This window comes from Myzus persicae, unplaced genomic scaffold, assembly GCF_001856785.1.
Source record: "Myzus persicae strain clone G006 unplaced genomic scaffold, MPER_G0061.0, whole genome shotgun sequence".
In the NCBI taxonomy this organism is placed as follows: Eukaryota; Metazoa; Arthropoda; class Insecta; order Hemiptera; family Aphididae; genus Myzus; species Myzus persicae.
Genome location: NW_019103913.1, coordinates 89,948 through 109,280, shown reverse-complemented (window position 1 = coordinate 109,280; position 19,333 = coordinate 89,948). Strand labels below are relative to the sequence as shown.

General features: G+C 29.5%; 1 protein-coding gene across 5 annotated transcripts; it reads right to left on the bottom strand.

The window, feature by feature from the left end:
- Nucleotides 1-238: 238 nt before the first annotated feature.
- LOC111036249 (glycerol-3-phosphate acyltransferase 1, mitochondrial) lies at nucleotides 239-18,708 on the bottom strand. Of its 5 annotated transcripts, none has more exons than XM_022318212.1 (14): nucleotides 18,585-18,708; nucleotides 6,570-6,879; nucleotides 5,181-5,342; nucleotides 4,603-4,775; nucleotides 4,302-4,535; nucleotides 4,042-4,220; nucleotides 3,736-3,971; nucleotides 2,795-2,927; nucleotides 2,190-2,374; nucleotides 1,984-2,131; nucleotides 1,659-1,873; nucleotides 1,486-1,593; nucleotides 1,183-1,375; nucleotides 239-1,076 (listed from the first exon to the last, which is right to left on the bottom strand). In XM_022318212.1, exons 1-14 carry the CDS (start codon nucleotides 18,620-18,622, stop codon nucleotides 889-891), a joined length of 2,502 nt encoding a protein of 833 aa, XP_022173904.1. In that variant the 5' UTR covers nucleotides 18,623-18,708; the 3' UTR covers nucleotides 239-888. The 5 variants fall into 5 exon arrangements, with proteins under 5 accessions (XP_022173904.1, XP_022173905.1, XP_022173909.1 ...); XM_022318213.1 differs by lacking the exon at nucleotides 18,585-18,708 and adding an exon at nucleotides 16,527-16,773; XM_022318217.1 differs by lacking the exon at nucleotides 18,585-18,708 and adding an exon at nucleotides 9,592-9,795.
- Nucleotides 18,709-19,333: the final 625 nt, after the last annotated feature.

Genomic DNA, 19,333 nt, shown 5'->3' with positions numbered 1-19,333 from the left:
AAACTCTAAAAACAATAATATATTATTATTATTAGACTTTCTAATTTTTTGATACATTGTATATTTTGTACTTATAAATTACTAAAGAAATTTTTTTTTGATTTTTAATTTTGGAGTTCACACTGGATTCAGAAACTAGGAGGCCTACTCAGTACTTCCGCACATAATAATTAATTTTTAAAAGACAACAATCAATATATTATACCTATCTGAATAAAAAAATATATACAGTCATAACTTATTGTAGTTACATATTTTATTCTGGTCAATAGTGAACGAATAGGTACAACTTTATATCACATCATAAAAACATATAAACAAAAAAAAAGAAAACATTGCTCATATTAAGTATACTAGGCATACTTCCATTGTTAATAAGTAATTTATTTGAAAATAATAAAACAACTTTTAAAAAATTATTTGGAGAAGAAAATTGATTGTAAATGTACAAAACAAGGTTTTTGTGTCATAATTAATCTTTTGGTAGAGTACATTGATGGATTTAGAAGGTTTAGATTTTATACAATTTTTAATACAATTACAGTATTTTTTAAATATAATATCCCAATTTTATAACATTAAAAATAACAAATATTTACACATACATTATCTTAAATTTAATATTTTAAGACAAAAAAAAAAATTACATCAAAAAATTATTTTGAATATCATAGTTTGAGCATAGTTTAACACAACAATGTGATCCAATTCATAAATATTGTGCTGCTTTTAATGTCTTTTAATAAATATTTAAAAATGTACATATTAACTACATAACTTTTTACGATAAATCCATTAACCAGTTAGTCCAATTTACTGTAATTGAATAACTGTACAATTCAGTTTTAAATTATGTTAACATTATTAAACATACAATACTTTACAGTTTTAATTTATTTGTTTAACAAATTGTTCAATATATTCTGACATGCCCTGCATACTTGGATTTAACTCAGTGGGTTGATTATTAATAATATGCAATGTCTTAACATTGTCTTTTGTTGTGATTTGTAGGCAGTTGAACAATTCAAAAGCCAAAAACGAATGTTTGATGGTATCCAGAGATATACTTTCGCCTATAAACATTGTTTTTATATACACATGAATTATTTAATAGGAAACAAATATATATGCTCATTTATGTAATACAGAGTTAATCTAAATTTGACCAACAAAATTTACCATAAGACAAGATTCCTTCTTCCAAATTCTCGTGCATTTGGTTCAAAATTGTTTGTACGTGTTCACGTTCTATCACTGAATTTTCTGACACAGCAAGAAAACTTCCAGCACTTTCAGCCATGCATTCTAAGTATGGCATCATAACTGATCGATAAAACTTTAATTTATTTAAACTGTTCTCATTAGTGTTGACCTAAAATTTAAAATAATTTTACATACTATAATATAATGAATAAAGAGGCTGGTCATGAATTTATGATGGAAAAGTCATGTTATACAAAATAGTCAATAAAAAATACTTACACGGTATTTAACATCGATTTCGACATATGGCTGTTGATAATCATCATCATCGGAATCACCATCTAACATGTTTGCAATAGTTTGGCTACGCCTCTCTTCCTCAAGCATCTATAAAATAAACTAAATGTTAATATATCATTTATAAATTATAATTATAATTTTTTCTGAAGTACCAAATCTATCAAAATAATTTCTTCTTCCTCAAAACGTCTAATTACTCTATCCACAATATTATCCAGACTATCACAAGGTTTGATAAAAACAAAATCAAATTGCAATAAATTGATAAGAAATAATACATCTTCAATCAATTCATTTCTTGAGATTTTTGTTTCTGTTATATCATTGTTCCAAAAGTCCAGATTGACTAGTTTACATATTGTGAGAGCTGTAAAAAATTAGTTATGATTAACATCTAATAAAATTATAAACAAATATAAAATAACAATCTTAAAATATTACATTAATATAATAAATCATATTATATTTAATACTGACCAACTAATGATTGATGCATAAAATGGGAAATAAGATTATTTCCGTAATATGACAGTTCTATTAAGGCTGGTACATCAAGAATTGGTTTAACAATACGGCCAGAGTCAGTATTTTCACACACAACTAATTTTGGCCCTAAAAGATCAAGCTAAAACAATAACAAATTTATAAAATATTAAATTTTATTGTTTTCATCTAATACTTACTGCGTGTTTGATAACTTCTATGGAACTTCCACTGAAACCGACATCTCTATCAGCTTGAGAAAGTTTATCACGCATCATCGATAAATCTTTGGCCAATTGTTCTAAAGTAGTACCATTTCTATGCTTATTCAAAAGTAAAAAGCACACTGCATGCGTTGACATAATAGGAGTTGATTTCCAACAATCTATAAAATATTACATGTCTTAAATATGAAAAAAAGGATAACCATTGAATTATTTTCATCACCACTTCAATAATATGTTAAACTATAAAAGCACATAAGTGCATAATTTCTAGAACTTATGAACTATGAAAATGTTCTATTAGTGTATTTGTTGTGCTTAAAAACTATATAATTTTAAATTGAAATTTAACTGAATGTAGTTAAGGTTAAAGAAATACCATAAGGTCAAATACTAACTCAAATGTCTGGTACATAAAATTTAAAATTGAGAATTGGTATAGTTAACTCAAAAGTAAATGAACATAAAAATGTATTGGAAGAACGATCAAAAATATAATACAACTACAACATACAATAGATTTTTAAAGGTAATCTAATTTATATCATTAATAGTTTTTAATTTAAAACAAACAATATTACCATAAACTATATGTTTTGCCATTCTGTCAACTGTATTTTTATAGCGAATAGTTGTAGACATCATTTCCATACCATTCTTTTGTAAAGATTCGTTTTCTAATTGTGTCAATTTATCAATTGATTCATACAAATCCTAAAATATGATATAAAAACAATATTTTACTAAGATAAATCAGTAATTTACATCCATAGATATAGATATAAATATAATATACTTATATCAAAATCACTAGTAATAAAATTCAAGAGGCTAAATTTGTTTCAAAAGCTATTTTGTGAAATCTAAATATCTAATATTGAAAAAAAATATCAAATACACTGTTAATAATTATTTAGTTAAATTAAACTTCAACTTTTAAATTTATAATTTTAAAAATTAATTAAAAGAAATATAGATTACAGCACAATTTTTACTAAAAAATGCATTTTTGTAAGGTAAAATAAATGTTCTTGAATAAGTTTATATTGTAAAACTATAAATGTAGTAAATACATATTATAAGGTACACGACAGTACAATAAATTTAATTTAATCAAAATTTAGTTATTTATTATGGATAACCTCAAATTCATGTGTGTTTTTTTGCTGTCATGTAAAAAATGATCAAGTGAAAATTATTATAAATTTAAATTAAATTTAAATTTTATACAGCACCTTAATTTTTGTTTTTTTTTACTCAGACACTTTTTGTACAAATGGCAACTATGTATGTCATTTAGGAATGCAAAAACTGACTAAGTGAAATAATAAAATAATTATGAAGTATTCACTAGTCACTACTAAGTACTAATTATTTCAAAAAAAATCATCATCATTTTTACTTGATCACTTTTTGCATGAATGTGTCAATTTATTTTGTTATAATTGATTTTATAACCAATAACTATAATATATTTAATTAAAATAATAATTTAAATAATTAATAAAATTAATTAACATACCCGTAATCTATATGGTTCATTAAAATCTACCCTCATTATTCCATAGTGGGAACAAATAGCTTTAATGAATGTCGAGATTGCAGCGAAGAAAGTTTCCTTCTTTTTTGGTTGACCAAGTTGTTCTCTGACAAAATTCCCTTCCAATATCCGGTCATAGTTCATAGACACGGGTACAATCCAAGCATCTTCAATAACTTTTTCTCGGTAAGCTTCCACTATGATACTCAATAAACCAGCTATTTTTGGAAATCATTAAAATATATTTCTTATGCAACACCTAAATATGTTTATGTTTAATTAGCATACCTTTAGGAACGCAACACTTTCCACTTCGAGTTCTTGCACCTTCTAAAAAGAATTCTATATGATGTCCATTTTTCATACTGTTTTTAATGTAGCTGCTCAAAACTGACCAGTAGAGTTGATCTTTTTTTGTATCTACGTGTCTCTTGATGTAAAATGCTCCCAAGAAACTCAACAGTTTACTGAAATTAAAATAAAACCAATCAGCATTTCATTTTTACAAAAATTTTTTTTTAAATAATTGTGAAAGAAGAACCATGTACCTAATGAAAAAAACCCTGAGGTTCTCTCCAGCTGCTACTAGAGGGGGTTTGATGTTATTTACCGTCAACACCAATCCCAAAAGTATATAGTCCATGTGACTTTTGTGCAATGGTAAATAAATAACGGGTAAGCCACTCTGTTCTGCTTCCCTCACCTTTTCAATTTGGGTGGGCTGGACTACGAGGCTGGTGGCCAACAACGAGATCATACGGTAGGTGAACCAACCGATTACCCTACAAAACACAATCAATAATGATGTTTTTCATACATTGCAGTGGAACTGAAAATAAACAAATTTACTTGTAGACCCAATTTTTCACATTTGCGCTTATGATCGTTAGTATACGTCTTGTGTTTGCTTGCTGTGTTCTCATCTCTTCGTCAAAACGGCTATCGCCAACCACCGCATCATCAGCACATGCATTACGTGCAGCCGCAGCAATTGCTCTCTTCACAACTTCGTCTTCCAGAACCTTTATGAATTATACCTCAATAAATTGATTATCATGCACATTACTACAGTGGCGGATACAGGGGGGGGCTAGGGGCCTCATCCCTCCTCCAGACCTCTTAAATAGTTATTTTAAAATAAAATAATTAATATATATTATAGTATGATTATTGATTATTATAGATAAGTACCTAATTAACATAAACGATTCCTAATCCAACCATAGTAAAATTAATACCGTTCCCTCAATAACCATTTTTTCATATTTATAGGGAACACATGAACTAGAACATTATAATGTATATCATATAGCTTAGAAGTAATTTTTTAGGACCCCCGCTCCCCCCCTTCCCCAATACAACCCTGGACCCGCCACTGCATTTACATAAATACAGCAGAAGTACTGCTCTAAGTCATGTGTATTTACTTCGTTATATATGTATTTGTACTCTTGACTTTTAAGCAGGTAGAAAAACTTTAAATCGTCAACGAAACAACCGAACATCGACTTTTGAGTGGCACTGATGTTGTATATGTCCAATAAGTTCTTTAAATTTGATACGACTTTTGCGTTACCCGACGTCACGTTCTAGAAAATAAAAACACACGTTAATAATACAAACTGCAACGATTTATTGCGATGCAAGTGTGAATTAGGTTTATACCTACGTAAATTGTGGCAGCAAGGTAGTGATCCCGAACTCATGAATAATAATAGGAATTTTAAATACCCCCCTGAAGCCTTTTTTTATGTATTGATAATTTACTTAACTATTATAAATGGCCAATAAAAGTTTACCAACTGAGCTTAATATGACCTTTTTATATACCAATAATTGTATTTAAGGTCGATGGACCAGTTGCATTCTCGATCATTTTCTGAGTAGGTAGACCAATAAATTACACTAAATAATAGCCGTTGATAATTTATAGGTACCTACTCAAAATATGTAAAAATATTATTTATTATATTCAGTACAAATTTCAGTTAGGTACATTACTTGAATAAAACAAATGTATATAAAAATGAACATGTTCATTGTAGATATAATAAAAATATATGATAGTTATGCATATAATATTATAATATATAAACACAATATAAGTAGATAGGTATCTAAAAAGTGGGGTAACCCAATAATATTATCCCAAACAATATTGTGCAGGCACCGATTAGGCTGATGAAAATATTAATCAGCAGTAAGTAAGGATAATTGAAACTTGATTTCGTCTATAGGTATCAAAATGAAATGCTTACATTTTGGTTGGAATGAAATGAAGTCCGGGATATTTTTATAGAATATTATCTGCAAATCAGATTAACATTATTATTTTAAATGCAAGAATATTTATTTTTTTCGAAAACAACAAATATTTAACCAGTCAAACGCAGACTGCAGTAATCAATTGATCGATATAAAATACAAGTAAGTCTTCAATTTTCAATTATTTATAAACGACAAATAAATGTCGATAGAATCTTATTATTGGACGAAATCATACTTTTCATGCCAGGAGGTAAAACCAAAAGGTAAGCGCAGTTGTTGGTTTACATATACCTACCTACCGATCTTAAAATACAAAATTTTGTTTTACACACACAACTACATTCCGTAGAAATAATATTATATTGCAATACTATGTGTCTTGGCGGGGTCGATGGTGTTAAACTTTTTGGAACTTAAACGCGATAAGGCTTTCGCAGAAATATTTTACTCGAGTAGGCGACTTGTTGGACGCACGCGTCATTCACGGCGTGAAAAAAATAAAACGTCCCTGAAAAACGCTTTTCCCAACCGGAAGGTGTTCTACTCACGGGTATGCAGACCGGACAGCACTGTCCCGTGGACACGCGCAGTCTGCTCTGTCTCATGATCTGCCATCTCTGGGTTTTCGCCTGGCACACGTATTTGGCGTCGAACACGAACGCCTTGCGAACCTTCGGACGATGTCGCTGCAAGAGGAACTGACTCTGAGTGTCGTCGGCGACGACGGTTGTGTTATTGTTCACGGGCACTATGTACACCTCGCGCCTGCCGCCGTCCTGCGGCCCGTTTTCCGATCTGGTGTACTTGTTGTAGAGATTTTGAAAACTGGTCGACAGCGCCTCCACCATCTCGTCGGATCTTGTGGAAAAACACAGAAAGCGAACAGAAATATTATTATGTAAACAACGATAGTATTACAGTCGAGGCGACGATAAGCCTATCGTAGGAGGTATAGGTGTGCACGAAAAACAATCGTTGGAACTTTGCCACAGCGACGCAGCGGTGGCGGCGATGTACACGACGACGACCCGCCGGCACGAATGTGCGGCGACGGGTAATGAAAATCTAAAAGTAGTGTTTGAAAATATTGCCACCGCGCGGTCATATTATTATGCGGTGGTGGTGGTGGTGGTGTGGTGCAAGTCGTGTGTGCAGTGCGCGTATGCGTTACGAGTACGTTACTATAGCGGAGCCGCTGCAGGTACGTTTATTATGGTTCAATGAACTGCGGGCACGCACTAATTTTATCGTTTTACGGTATCGACATTATACACAGTTTCCTTTTACACACACTAGGTATACCGCGTACAGAGCACTACTGGTATATTACGAGGTGTATTAGACGTCTTGTTTGATTATTTGCACGGCACGAGGTCTGAAATAAATTACGCACGTTGAGGAGGCCGAGGAGGGAATTGCAGGAAACGGCGATTTTCCGTCTCTGTTTGTACCTAGTATGATAATAATATTATTGTGACATGTCACACCGCGCGGCGACACGGAAAATCGTTGGACGAGTTTTTTTAACGTCCGCCCGTTTGATCTATAGTGGAGCGACAGCAATAATAATTTTGAAAACAGTCTATGCCAGAGATTGACTTTGCTGAGCGATTTTATTGATTTGGGCATTTCTTTAAGAATCGAAGAGCGAAAAGGTAGTCATTTTTTTTGATTTTACGGTATCGAAATTATACGCAGTTTCCTTTTACACGTAGGTATAAATATATATCACCACAGAGTACTGGTCAGAGGTATATAAGATTTGTTTGATATTTGCACGGCACACGGTTTGTACAGATCTGAAATAAATTATGAGTATTGTGGAGGGGATTTTGTTGACGAGGAAGAGGAGGAGAAGGAAACGGTGATTTTCCGTCTTTGTCAGCTATATATAATATGGTAATATTATGAAATGTCACACGGCGCGGTGACACGGAAAATCATAAGACGCGTTTTTTAACGTCTGCACGTTTCACCTAGTGAAGCGACAATAATAATTATGAAAACAGGTTTGAATAATAGGTGTCGAGAAGTCTACTCGAGATCGACTTTTCCGCGAGTTTTTCTGAGTCTCTTCGAATATCGAAATACAATAATTTGTACTTTTTCTGTATACAATTTTTTTTAACGTTTGAGAGAGATAATACTAATTTCAAATTACGGGAACGCTCTACCTCGCGAGTAGATTTAACGAAAAACTATTATAAAACTTGTTTTACAATAATTCTTGACGCATAACTGCAGGTTGATCGTTAGACGTATATATAATATATTAATATATTTATTTGATGTGCGTGTCAGAAAAATCACCACTTCCAAAATTCTTAATATAATTGAACCGATACGAGTAGAAAATAAAGGTACGTACAGGTTAACGAGTAAACGTGATTGCTACACAAATTATCTGGATTTAGCACGAAGAAAAAACACACCGATAACCGATAATTATAATTTATAATTAACGTAGATTTGGAGATATCTGTTCTACATAATATATACCTATCGGCTATCGGCTACCGCCTATAATATAATATAATATAATATTATTTTATTTATAGAAGAGAGTCTTGATTTTGAAAAGTAATTAATACTTTTTTTTAATGGTTACATTTATATTATTATATATACAAGTTTAGAGCATCGCAGTCGTAATGTAGTGATAATACATGAAATGTTAATGTAAACAATTACGAAACTAGATAAATTATTAATACATTTAATGTATAAAATATACATACTATGCCCATTGTCCACGATGTATCACATTATATATACCTACACACTAACAACTATATTACTATTTAAATGCTTCTTCAATTTGCTATTAAGTCATAACATTATTATATCTTCAAGATACTTAATAATAAAAAAATAAACAAGCAGAATTAAAATAATACAAAAAAGTAACTCAAAAATATTCATAAAATAGACGTTTTGTCAAAAAAGTAATTATATTTATGAGAATGTATTTACATTTTCCTCGACTGCACGAGGACAGAGGACTTATTGAAAATCTGAAAAAAAACTCAAAGTTTCAAAGATCGTACGATAACTTACTATACGTAATAATATACTAGGAAGAAGTAAATCAGATAAATTTAGTACCATTCGTTACCTCATAATAATGAAAACGAAAAATAAAACCGATTATTTTCGTCCTTCTTCGGGAACTATGAGATCATGACAAAAAAAAAATACCACAAACACAATATATTATAATATTCAATCACAAACTAAAACGACGACACAATTAGAATATTATATTACTCGGTAGACGCTACACTGTTAATCATATTATATTTTGTCACAATAAAATAATCAATGATAAATTAAAGGTGTTGCGCTCAGACTGACGACGTTATTATTACGTCCACGTAATACGATATCAACGTCGCGACTGCTGTTGCTGTTTGGCGGTCGATAAAACGCCATAATTTAATATAATTTCATTTTATTAGATGCTCCACTGCAGCTTTAATGATCGACGCGCGAAGGCTAGATTAATCAGCCTTCGTGGAGCCGATGAATAATAATATTATGATTTAAAGATAGCGTTTGGTCGTTGATTACCTACCGCCGCTGCCAACGAGACTGAAACGTGTGTCCTACGAAACGAGTATAACCCGCGAAACCGGTGAAAGTATTAACAACTAATAAGAAGCAATGAAAAATAATATAAACACTGTGAATAACGCTGTACGATTATTGAAATAAAAAATAACTGCTCGATCACCCGACACCGACCATTACGCTGGTATAGTTGGCGGTACACTGAGATTGTTATAGGAACTATAACAATAAATTCGACGTTCCTGTGTCCCGTCTTCGATACCCCACTCGGGAATCGTTGATGTAAAAAACGCTGATTTTTTAGCACACTTTCAATAATTGCTAAAAATAAAAAATTGGAATTATCATGGCTTTCTAATATTTAACCGGAATTCGTCACGGAGTAAATATATTTTTTTTAGGATATATTTAGAGATAAGTCATATTATAAAAATAGTAATGTGGCGTGTATATGTAATACAATTAAAAGTCCTAAACAAATTTAATTAATATAATAATACATAATATGCGCTGAGTGCATAATGCCTGATGTTTTATATAGGAACATACATAATAATTATTCTAATACTTACGGGACCGTGACCGCTAGAGCCGCAGCGTATATATTTTAGTAGGCTCCGCGTTTTTATATAATTTAGTTTTTAGAAACGATTATATTGTAGCGTAATTTATATTTTATAATGCCTTGTGTCATATCAATCATTATACTTATCAATGTATACCACAGTGACGTGTATATTATACATTTAATCCCATTGCATTTTTAAAAGTAATATATTATATGATAATAACAATGTCCATTGGCTGTTAAGTATTGGGCAAAATAATAAAATGATATTATACTATGCATATGATATATATAATTGCATATAAAATAAAATAAGATTGTTTTATGACAACGACATACATATATTATCAAACAAAACATCTAAACGAGCACTTTATTTATGAATAACCTAGTCATTGAAAATAACTTTGACAATTCATCATACATAATATATACAACTCATAATAAATCGATAGTAAATAAAATAAGAGTTAAGTATCCAGTTTTTGAAATGTAATATTATCTCCTCAGTGTATTAGAAAACGACAAAAACAAAACATTTAATTATACACGAGCTGAGGATCTATAAGTAATTTTTACAGTTTAATTTTAACTACACAATTAATGTTATTGTTATGTATATTAATTAATAGACAGTATTTTAATTAAAACATAAATACATCCATTAGTAATAGGATTATTGGTATAACGGAGCAGTTTCTCTATGCACCGTGAGCCAATTTCAAAAGTACCACGACCAATACGAATATTAAAAAATTGCATTATTTACAATACCTATATTATAATTTGAATTTGAATTTTACAAAAATAATTTGTGTAATATTAATTTTTGTATAAATAATTGAATATTCGTTAATAGTCGTAATAATGACTCGTTTCAAAAGAGTACCTATATCCGGTTCTCTATCTGGTAAATTTAAGAATTAGAAACTAAAAAAATAACTCGAATTGAATTTGTGAGACGATACTCATTCAAATTTTTACATTCTTCGATACAAACTTATAATTCATAATAAATATGTTAATAAGTAATAAAGGACCAAGTTGGCACAGAAAAAAATGCAACAGGTAGTACCAATAAAAATATGCAATTTAAAAATAATAGATATTTAATATAACATGGAGCATAAAAATGTATTTTTTTTTGTTTTTGCTTATTAAGTTTAAATAAAAAAGTGTTGGTAAAAAACCAATATTTTTTTAACCATACCAATACATATTATAACAGTTATGTTGACAGTCCTAAGTCTGATAAAATAGGAAGAAAAACATTGGTTGTAAATTACAATTTAATATAAAAATACTCAGGACGAAATTTACATAATATGCACACGGAAGGTACTTACACGTACACAACAAAATACACGAAACGTAATTCACATCGAAAAGGTACAATAGACTTTTACACAAACCAAAACTTTTCTTACCCTTTTTTTGTTTGTGATATCGACGACGCTGCCGGAACTGTTTAACATAAGGTCAATCATGGGCGTAGGTAAGGGGGGGTTTTGGGTGTTCAAACACCCCCCGAAATTAAATAAAACAATCTTGAGCTTTTTGTGAATTTATTCCAGAATATTATTAACTCGCATATTATTTAGGATTTAGACAAAAACCCCCTCCGAAAATATTTCCTACCTACGCCCATGACGTCAATGCCAACTTTTCTTGCCCTAATAATATCCTTCTTAGTTCTTTCTAATTACATCATATCTCTCCTACCATGACCTTCAAGTCGAATTTATTTCTTCTTTTGGGCCAATCCAATAATAATGCCGAAATCCCACAAAGTGGTTTTGTTCTAAATTCCTAGCTATCATCAATCCTAGTGTTTGTTCAGAAGAGTATGGTGTCGGAGCTGCGGAATATTTCAATTCCTTGATCCCAATCGTTAGATACTAGTTATAATACTTAACTTTACGCCTTTACCTTGCTGGGTTACTTCTTACTGTCATCTAACCGGGTTACATAACATTAGGAACAAAAGACTCGACATACGAGTAATCTAGTCCCCGTAGACAAAACAGTTTTTGGAAGGCCCTTAATCTTTTTTCTAGTTTTTGTAGAACTAGAATATACTTATCACTCGTTACTATATTGACACCATTCTTCAACACCAATAACGAAGAATTTACAGTTTTTGTGAATTGAGAAAGTGAAACCACCAAGTCCTAGATGTCCAGACAAATATTAAAAATAACCTTAAAGGATTATCTACTCTTTTTCTATGAGCTACAAGCTGTGTATAATATAGATATTATTGTCATGATATATATATATATATATATATAATACAACGTATTGACTCAAGACACAATTTAAAATATATTTTAATTTAACACACACCATTATACTGCATGCATAATTTATTTTTATTTGGTACAAACACAAGGAATGCTATAATATACGCTATACGCATATGGCATATACATATAATATATAAATATACTATATATATATTATATATTCTACATATTAGCATGCGTTTTTCTTTTAATCCAAATTGAATTGTTATCAACTATATGTCCATGATTTAGTAAATTCTCAATTTAAAAAAATGCATATTTTTTGGATATTTTGATGAATATGCATACATAATTAGGTATAAGCAATTTATGTATACAAATTAGTTAGTTTGATATAATCTAAAAACGTATTACTGCATATTTTATCAATTTTTATTGCGTATAAATCCAAGCCCTAAGAATAAGTAACCGTGTAAACGTGTGGGTACTCAATAATTTCAATATAAACAAACTCCATTTTAGTGTTGAATACCGTGACACAGGATACCCAATATGTCAACTAGAGAGAAAGTAATGACCGGTTTACGCCAAATCATCATGGTCTAACCTCGTCCAATTTAATCTATAATTTTAAGTCCACATTTAAACAAGCACAAATTTATTTTGAATTTACTATTTTAAACAATTCATTTTCAAACATGGTAGCACAACATTGTTGCTCTAGTGTAAATTTCAGAAGGGGCCGTAAAAAATAGTGTCAAAATGTTTAAGAAATCTGCACCTTAGGTATATACGAGATGATTGAGTACGACAGTACACACTCTGCAGGCTGCAGCATTATGTCAAAACGTTTATGAAATATTTTTTTTACATAATTTTAAGTCATTATTCATTACCTATCTACATTTTTGAAAAACAAAACTATATTATTTATTTTTTATACCTATAGTACCTATTGCCATTTTTAAGTTTTTACTTTTTTAAATGACAGCATATTTCAAAACAAAATATTTTTCTGAGAATTTTAATACATACATAAAAATTGAATTTCAAACGAGTAGTTAATTAGCTACAAGTTATAATGAATTAACTAGGTACTCTACATATCGTGGGCCGAATGCTAGCTTTTCTAAGTGGTTAGCGGCCCCCACTTAAGTATAACTTATATTATGTTGGTGAATAAACATTACGGGAACGGGTATCAGTATTCAGTATTGTGATAAGCAATTCACACCCGGTCCTAGTTTTTGGACGGAAGAAAAAGGCACTATACATAAACGTTAATTATACAATAAGATGAAACATTTTTGATTTATCTAAAAGTATGACTAGATTTTATAAATCGTTTATTCAAAAGTTGTAAATACTTCTTTTTTTAATATCTAACAAAGCGATATCAACATCGAGATAATTGAATCAGATAAGGACAAAAATAAAATATTAATTTAAGCTAAGTTTTCGCACATTTCATATATAATTGGAAAATATGTGTTAATTGTTTGGAAAGTACATCAAAAAATGTAAAATTATTTTAAGCCAATTTCGGACCATTACTGCTTTCTCCTCTAATTAAAAATGTTAATATCCATAAAATGAATAAAAATATATACCTACTTGTACTTATATTTTTCCATTATGTAAAGTTTAATAATGCAATTTGCTCATAAATAAATACATTTGCTCATATAATAAATAATAATAATATTAACAAATTATAAATTGAAATAAATTACAAGAACAATTACGATTATCAATAGATTAATTTAATTTTTTAAATGTTTGCTACATAGTTGTATTTGTATATAGTAAATCAGTGCCTACTTTATTATTTCAACATTAAATCTTATTTAGTTATATCTTATATGTATATAATAGTATACTCATGATTGCAAACCATTACTTTAGAAGGTTGACATAGATATTTTAAAATTAAATTTCAAACGCTTTCAATTTATCAAAAGTTATTTTTTATATGTATCAAAATTCTGTATATAAGTAAAAATTCGTACCTATGATATTATTTATTTTACGGTACTTTTTTGTTTAAATGTACTGTGCACTTGTGAATAAAACATCTATCGACGGAATAGCTGCAGTGGCCTATAGCTATTGATTAAGCAGAGAGTACCTTTGCACCATTTACGTTTTGAGTAACAACCTGGATTTTAAGAAAAACAATTAGATGTAGGTACCAAGTCAGTAATCAAAGAGTTCGGATGAGGCATGGACTATGAAGACAATTTAAAAACCCTTTTTTATTTATTTACAAGTTTATTAAGTTACGTAATAACAAAATATGTAAGTGATACGCAAATTTTTATTTAGGAGTGCTATTAAAAATATCAAGCGAATCATATACAAACACGCTAATATTACAAATAAAAAAGTAAATTTTAAAACATTTTATCATAATAAATTTATAATACTGTATTACTGAGTATAGGTATTACAAGTTTGTCAGAATTATAAAGTAAAAACAGTAGACTCAACCGTCTGAACCTTCGTAAACACTAATAGTGGCAAGTAAAATAGCCTTAACACAGTTCTGCCAGCTATTATATAATTTTAAAGACATTATATTTCTCTTAAATATTGGTGTACCTATCTAATTTTTTTTTAATTTCAGCTTGGTAACAATAATCAGACTCACGCAAAATTTAAAACTTACACGGACAAGTAAAATTAATATAAAGTTTGAAAAAAATACGCACTAAATAACGAATACATAAGATAATATTACAAGGAATACATTTTATTTTTGGTAAGAAGTGAAATTTATATTCATAACGTTTCTGTTTGAACAACAATTATTATGCGTCTATCTATAGATAAAGTACAGTCAGAGTTAAATTACAAATTTACAATGTCATATTGTCATATTGAAAATGCAAATCATAAAAACACATGTACCTAACAAGTACGAAACAGTTGTAAATTTGACGTACATATAGGTGTAATGTGTAAACTTGAATTTCAATATGGTAAAAATGAATTCATCAAATAAATTATAATAATATACATAGGGGGTCGACTTCAGTTCAACGTTAATCATAAATAATATAGTATAAAAAGATACATAGTATATTCCGAGTACCAAAACAAAAACAACAACAAAATCAACTAAAATATGATAGAAGTTGGTCAAGTAGGTATCCAACTGGTGTTATATTTGTGTAATGATAATTAATTCTAATGCATTTACAAACAATAAAAATTATAAATGAATGCATTTAAAAACGATTCTTAATTCCTCCCATACTACATGCTCATTCTAATTAAAAAATAATTTATATACGAAATGTATTTATTTTTTAATTTATTTAAATAAAGCGAATAAACATAAATATCAAAACAAATTTAAAAACCAAACCGGAAGTTTTTTTTTGAAACCTGAGATAGCCAAACACCCCTTAAATATGTGCCTACCATCTAGCCGTTACCCCCAAAAAAGATGATTCAAGTTATAATTCCTGAATGTTTCTGATAAGGGCCAGGATTTATACAGTGCATTTTTTGGGGGAGGAGGTCGTTCTAAAATAATATGTACATTCCAGGTGCATAATTCGATTCATGTAACATTGTAACAAATACTTCAAAAGTGAAACTTAAAACTTCTATAAAGGTAATTTTATTAATTTAAATGCATGTCTATTTATCGAGTCTTAGGTTTAAAATTGCTAATTAAGTCACTCCAAATGTTTACTCAAGAAATGCTGTTAAGTTCAATTAAACGCTCACAATTTAACAGGTATAAAATAGTTAAATACAAAATTTAACATAATTTAATTTTAGTTGTATGTTTTTTTTAATTTGTTCTTAATTTTTTTGTGTATATTTAGAAATTAGAATGAGTAATAGGTACAGCATTACAGACCCAAGATTATGGTGTGCTAGTGTCAGTTTTCAATATTATCATTATTATTGGTGAGTCTCGGAAATTAAACTTCCTTAAATAATTAAACATCTATCGAATTGATTTATTGTGATAAAATAAATTTTTGGTCGTTTCGCTCGGAAGGTACATTTTAGGGTTTTTTTCTATTATTTAAATCTAGGCCCTACTACATGAAGTGCTTAGACACAAGTATTATTATTTAGCAGTGTAGGTAGTAGGTACTTACTTGGGTAAAGCCATACACGAGTTTATCGCGCTTGAACAATTCACTAATTACACGCACCTATGCTGCAGTCACAAAGTAGTATTTCTTTTTTCGAGTGACCAACAATCAGTTTTTCGTCTAATAATAATAATATTTAGTTACAACTAATAACTTGCAAAGATGGCTGTTATATTTGAATCGAAATCGGAGTTTAGGAGGAGGTGAAGCGCGACACAACCAAACACTATCGACGAGTTAAGATTCACGATCACAACCGGTGGAACTTATGACTGGTGAAAACGGTCAGATATTTTGGTATTCGACGAGAAACTGCTACCGTCGACCACCGCGGGAATAACAAAACACCGACAGGCGACAGTACAAAGAAACCGACGCGGTTGGAGTCAAACCCGAAATCGTACAAAATAAAAAATAAGAAACGTGGACGGCGCAACACTGCAGTTCGCATTCGAAATAAATCATATAAGCCAATATTGCGATGTGCATTACGACTGAGGTTATTAGATCCGTTACGTAATCACATTTTCATAGTTCAATATTATGATTACGAACGAGTATTTTACTGTTTTCATAATATTATAGGTACCTGTATATTATTATTATTATGCATACCCATATTTTTTTAACTGTCCCTTTATTCCGTCCAAAAGTCAAATCGTTGAATAGTGAATGTTAATATCAACGGCGACAAGACACCTGCACGCTGTGGTTGTTATAAACATATTATTATTTACGTACAAACGGCACACAAACTTACTTATTAGATACCTATCCATTATTATTGGATACTTTCGGAAAATTACAAATAAATATTACTTATGCGGGCTATTGAGTGATTTTTTTATAGGAGAACACATATTATTTTAATACCTAGTTACCTGTTAATGTTTTGTTTCTTTTTTTACATTATATTTAGGTAGTTACAAAATATTTTTTTTAAATTACATTATCGTCGTTAAGTATCATTGTAAATTGTAATATGTTTTTTAAGTTTTCATTTTTTGAGTTACAGCATACATATATTTTTAATTTCTAATTCCAAAGCAGAATACGTTTCGGAGAACTTCGATACATAAAAATAGAATTTTGGACGAGCAGTAGGTATATGAGTTGTAACTTATTACTTTGTACCTTTCACACTTTATTTTCCTTTCATATTCGACTTTATTGTTTATAAATATAAGTATTTAAAGTTTTAATGAGCGGAGTAGTAGTGGACCAACATTTGGCGGGTTACCTCTGTGCCACGCTATATTCATAAACTAATACACATCCTAAGTTCGATTTGTATGTATTGAAGTACCTACTCCAAAAAATGTCCTTTATAATAAGAAAATAAAAATACATGTTGTCATTCAAAAGAGTAAATATTTCAGAAATATTTTCAAACATTTTAAATAATGAATGTTCTCGATACAAAAAAACACATAGTAAACTAAAATGAGATATACATATAAATGTATCATCTAAAATATACGAGAACAATAACTGTGCATGGAATTATAAATTAATGACCACTCACAGAATCTCAGACACTTACTCTAAATTCGTGACTTTATCCTATAGTTTTCATCAACTTTAATGTGTGGCTCTATATTGACTACACTTTATTATTGAGTGAAATGAGTGAATATATTCAGTTGTTCAATAGGCGCGAATAGAGAAGCGATAGAGAAGATACTTTAAGTGTAGCAATTGCTACCAAGCCAACATTTATGGGTTAGAGCACTGTCAACAAATTGGACAGGAATCAAGAATTATAGGTAGTAATGGCAGAGGCATAGATACCATCAAGGCATTTTTTCTCACAGTATAAGTAGCATCATATTACATAAATTATAATGGATACTTTAAAGCATATTAGTTCACTCTAAACCTCTTAGAAATTGATCTGAGAAAACCAATGCGTAATAGTTGAAAAATAAATACAATGATTACAAGAAACTAAAATAATCTGTGATTGGGGGATAGTGATAAAAATGTAAATTTCAATCTTTGCTACACAAAAATAATATTTTATGCGCCTTTTTAAACAAATAAAATGTATTGTCTACTTACATAAACAGTGAAATAAACCAAGTAAAACCAATTGCCATGATTAACTCCTCAAACTACATAACTACTCATAGTACAAACTACAGTTGTGAGCCCAATACACATGATGTTAACAATACATACGGTACATTTTATGTTTTTGTGTATAACACTTTTATATTCACATACTTAATCAACAAAAATAACTGTTATTTAGAACGTGCTTGGAAATAATGAAAATGTAAGTCACATAATGTATTATTCAATAAAAATTAAGCATACATAATGTCTAAATAAACAGTAAAAAATACCAATATAGAAATCAAACAAAATATTGCATATCAAATATCAATGTATAATTAGGCAAGTTATCAATAAATGGATAGTAAATCACTACAAGTACAAAATATTTCAAAAATGTACTTTAATGCCGTTTTTTTCAATTACTAAAAAAATTTAAAAGAAAATATAGTATTAACCCACGTCTGAACTATTAAATACTAATATTACAAATATTTGATTAATAGGCATTTATTAGTTACATAAAAATTATTGTCTCTTTTTTTTAATTCTTTTGACACACAATACACATTTCAACAATTTAAAAAAATGGCCACAATCATTTTAACCTGTTGTTTTTGTGTATTATTTTTTATCTTTATTCTATATACAATAAACATTTATATGTATTAGTAAATGGTAATAATTAAACTAATGAATATGAATAATCACTAAATGTAAAATTAAACATAAGTACATTTTTATTTTTTTGG

What these genes read in the sequence shown, in the direction of transcription:
- LOC111036249 (XM_022318212.1), bottom strand. Translation starts at nt 18,622, where the DNA reads ATGGCAATTGGTTTTACTTGGTTTATTTCACTGTTTAT. An exon ending in GTGAAAAATTGGGTCTACAA is followed by an intron (nt 4,536 to 4,602) that starts GTAAATTTGTTT and finishes TGTGTTTTGTAG; the next exon opens with GGTAATCGGTTGGTTCACCT. An exon ending in AAATCGATGTTAAATACCGT is followed by an intron (nt 1,376 to 1,485) that starts GTAAGTATTTTT and finishes TTTAAATTTTAG; the next exon opens with GTCAACACTAATGAGAACAG.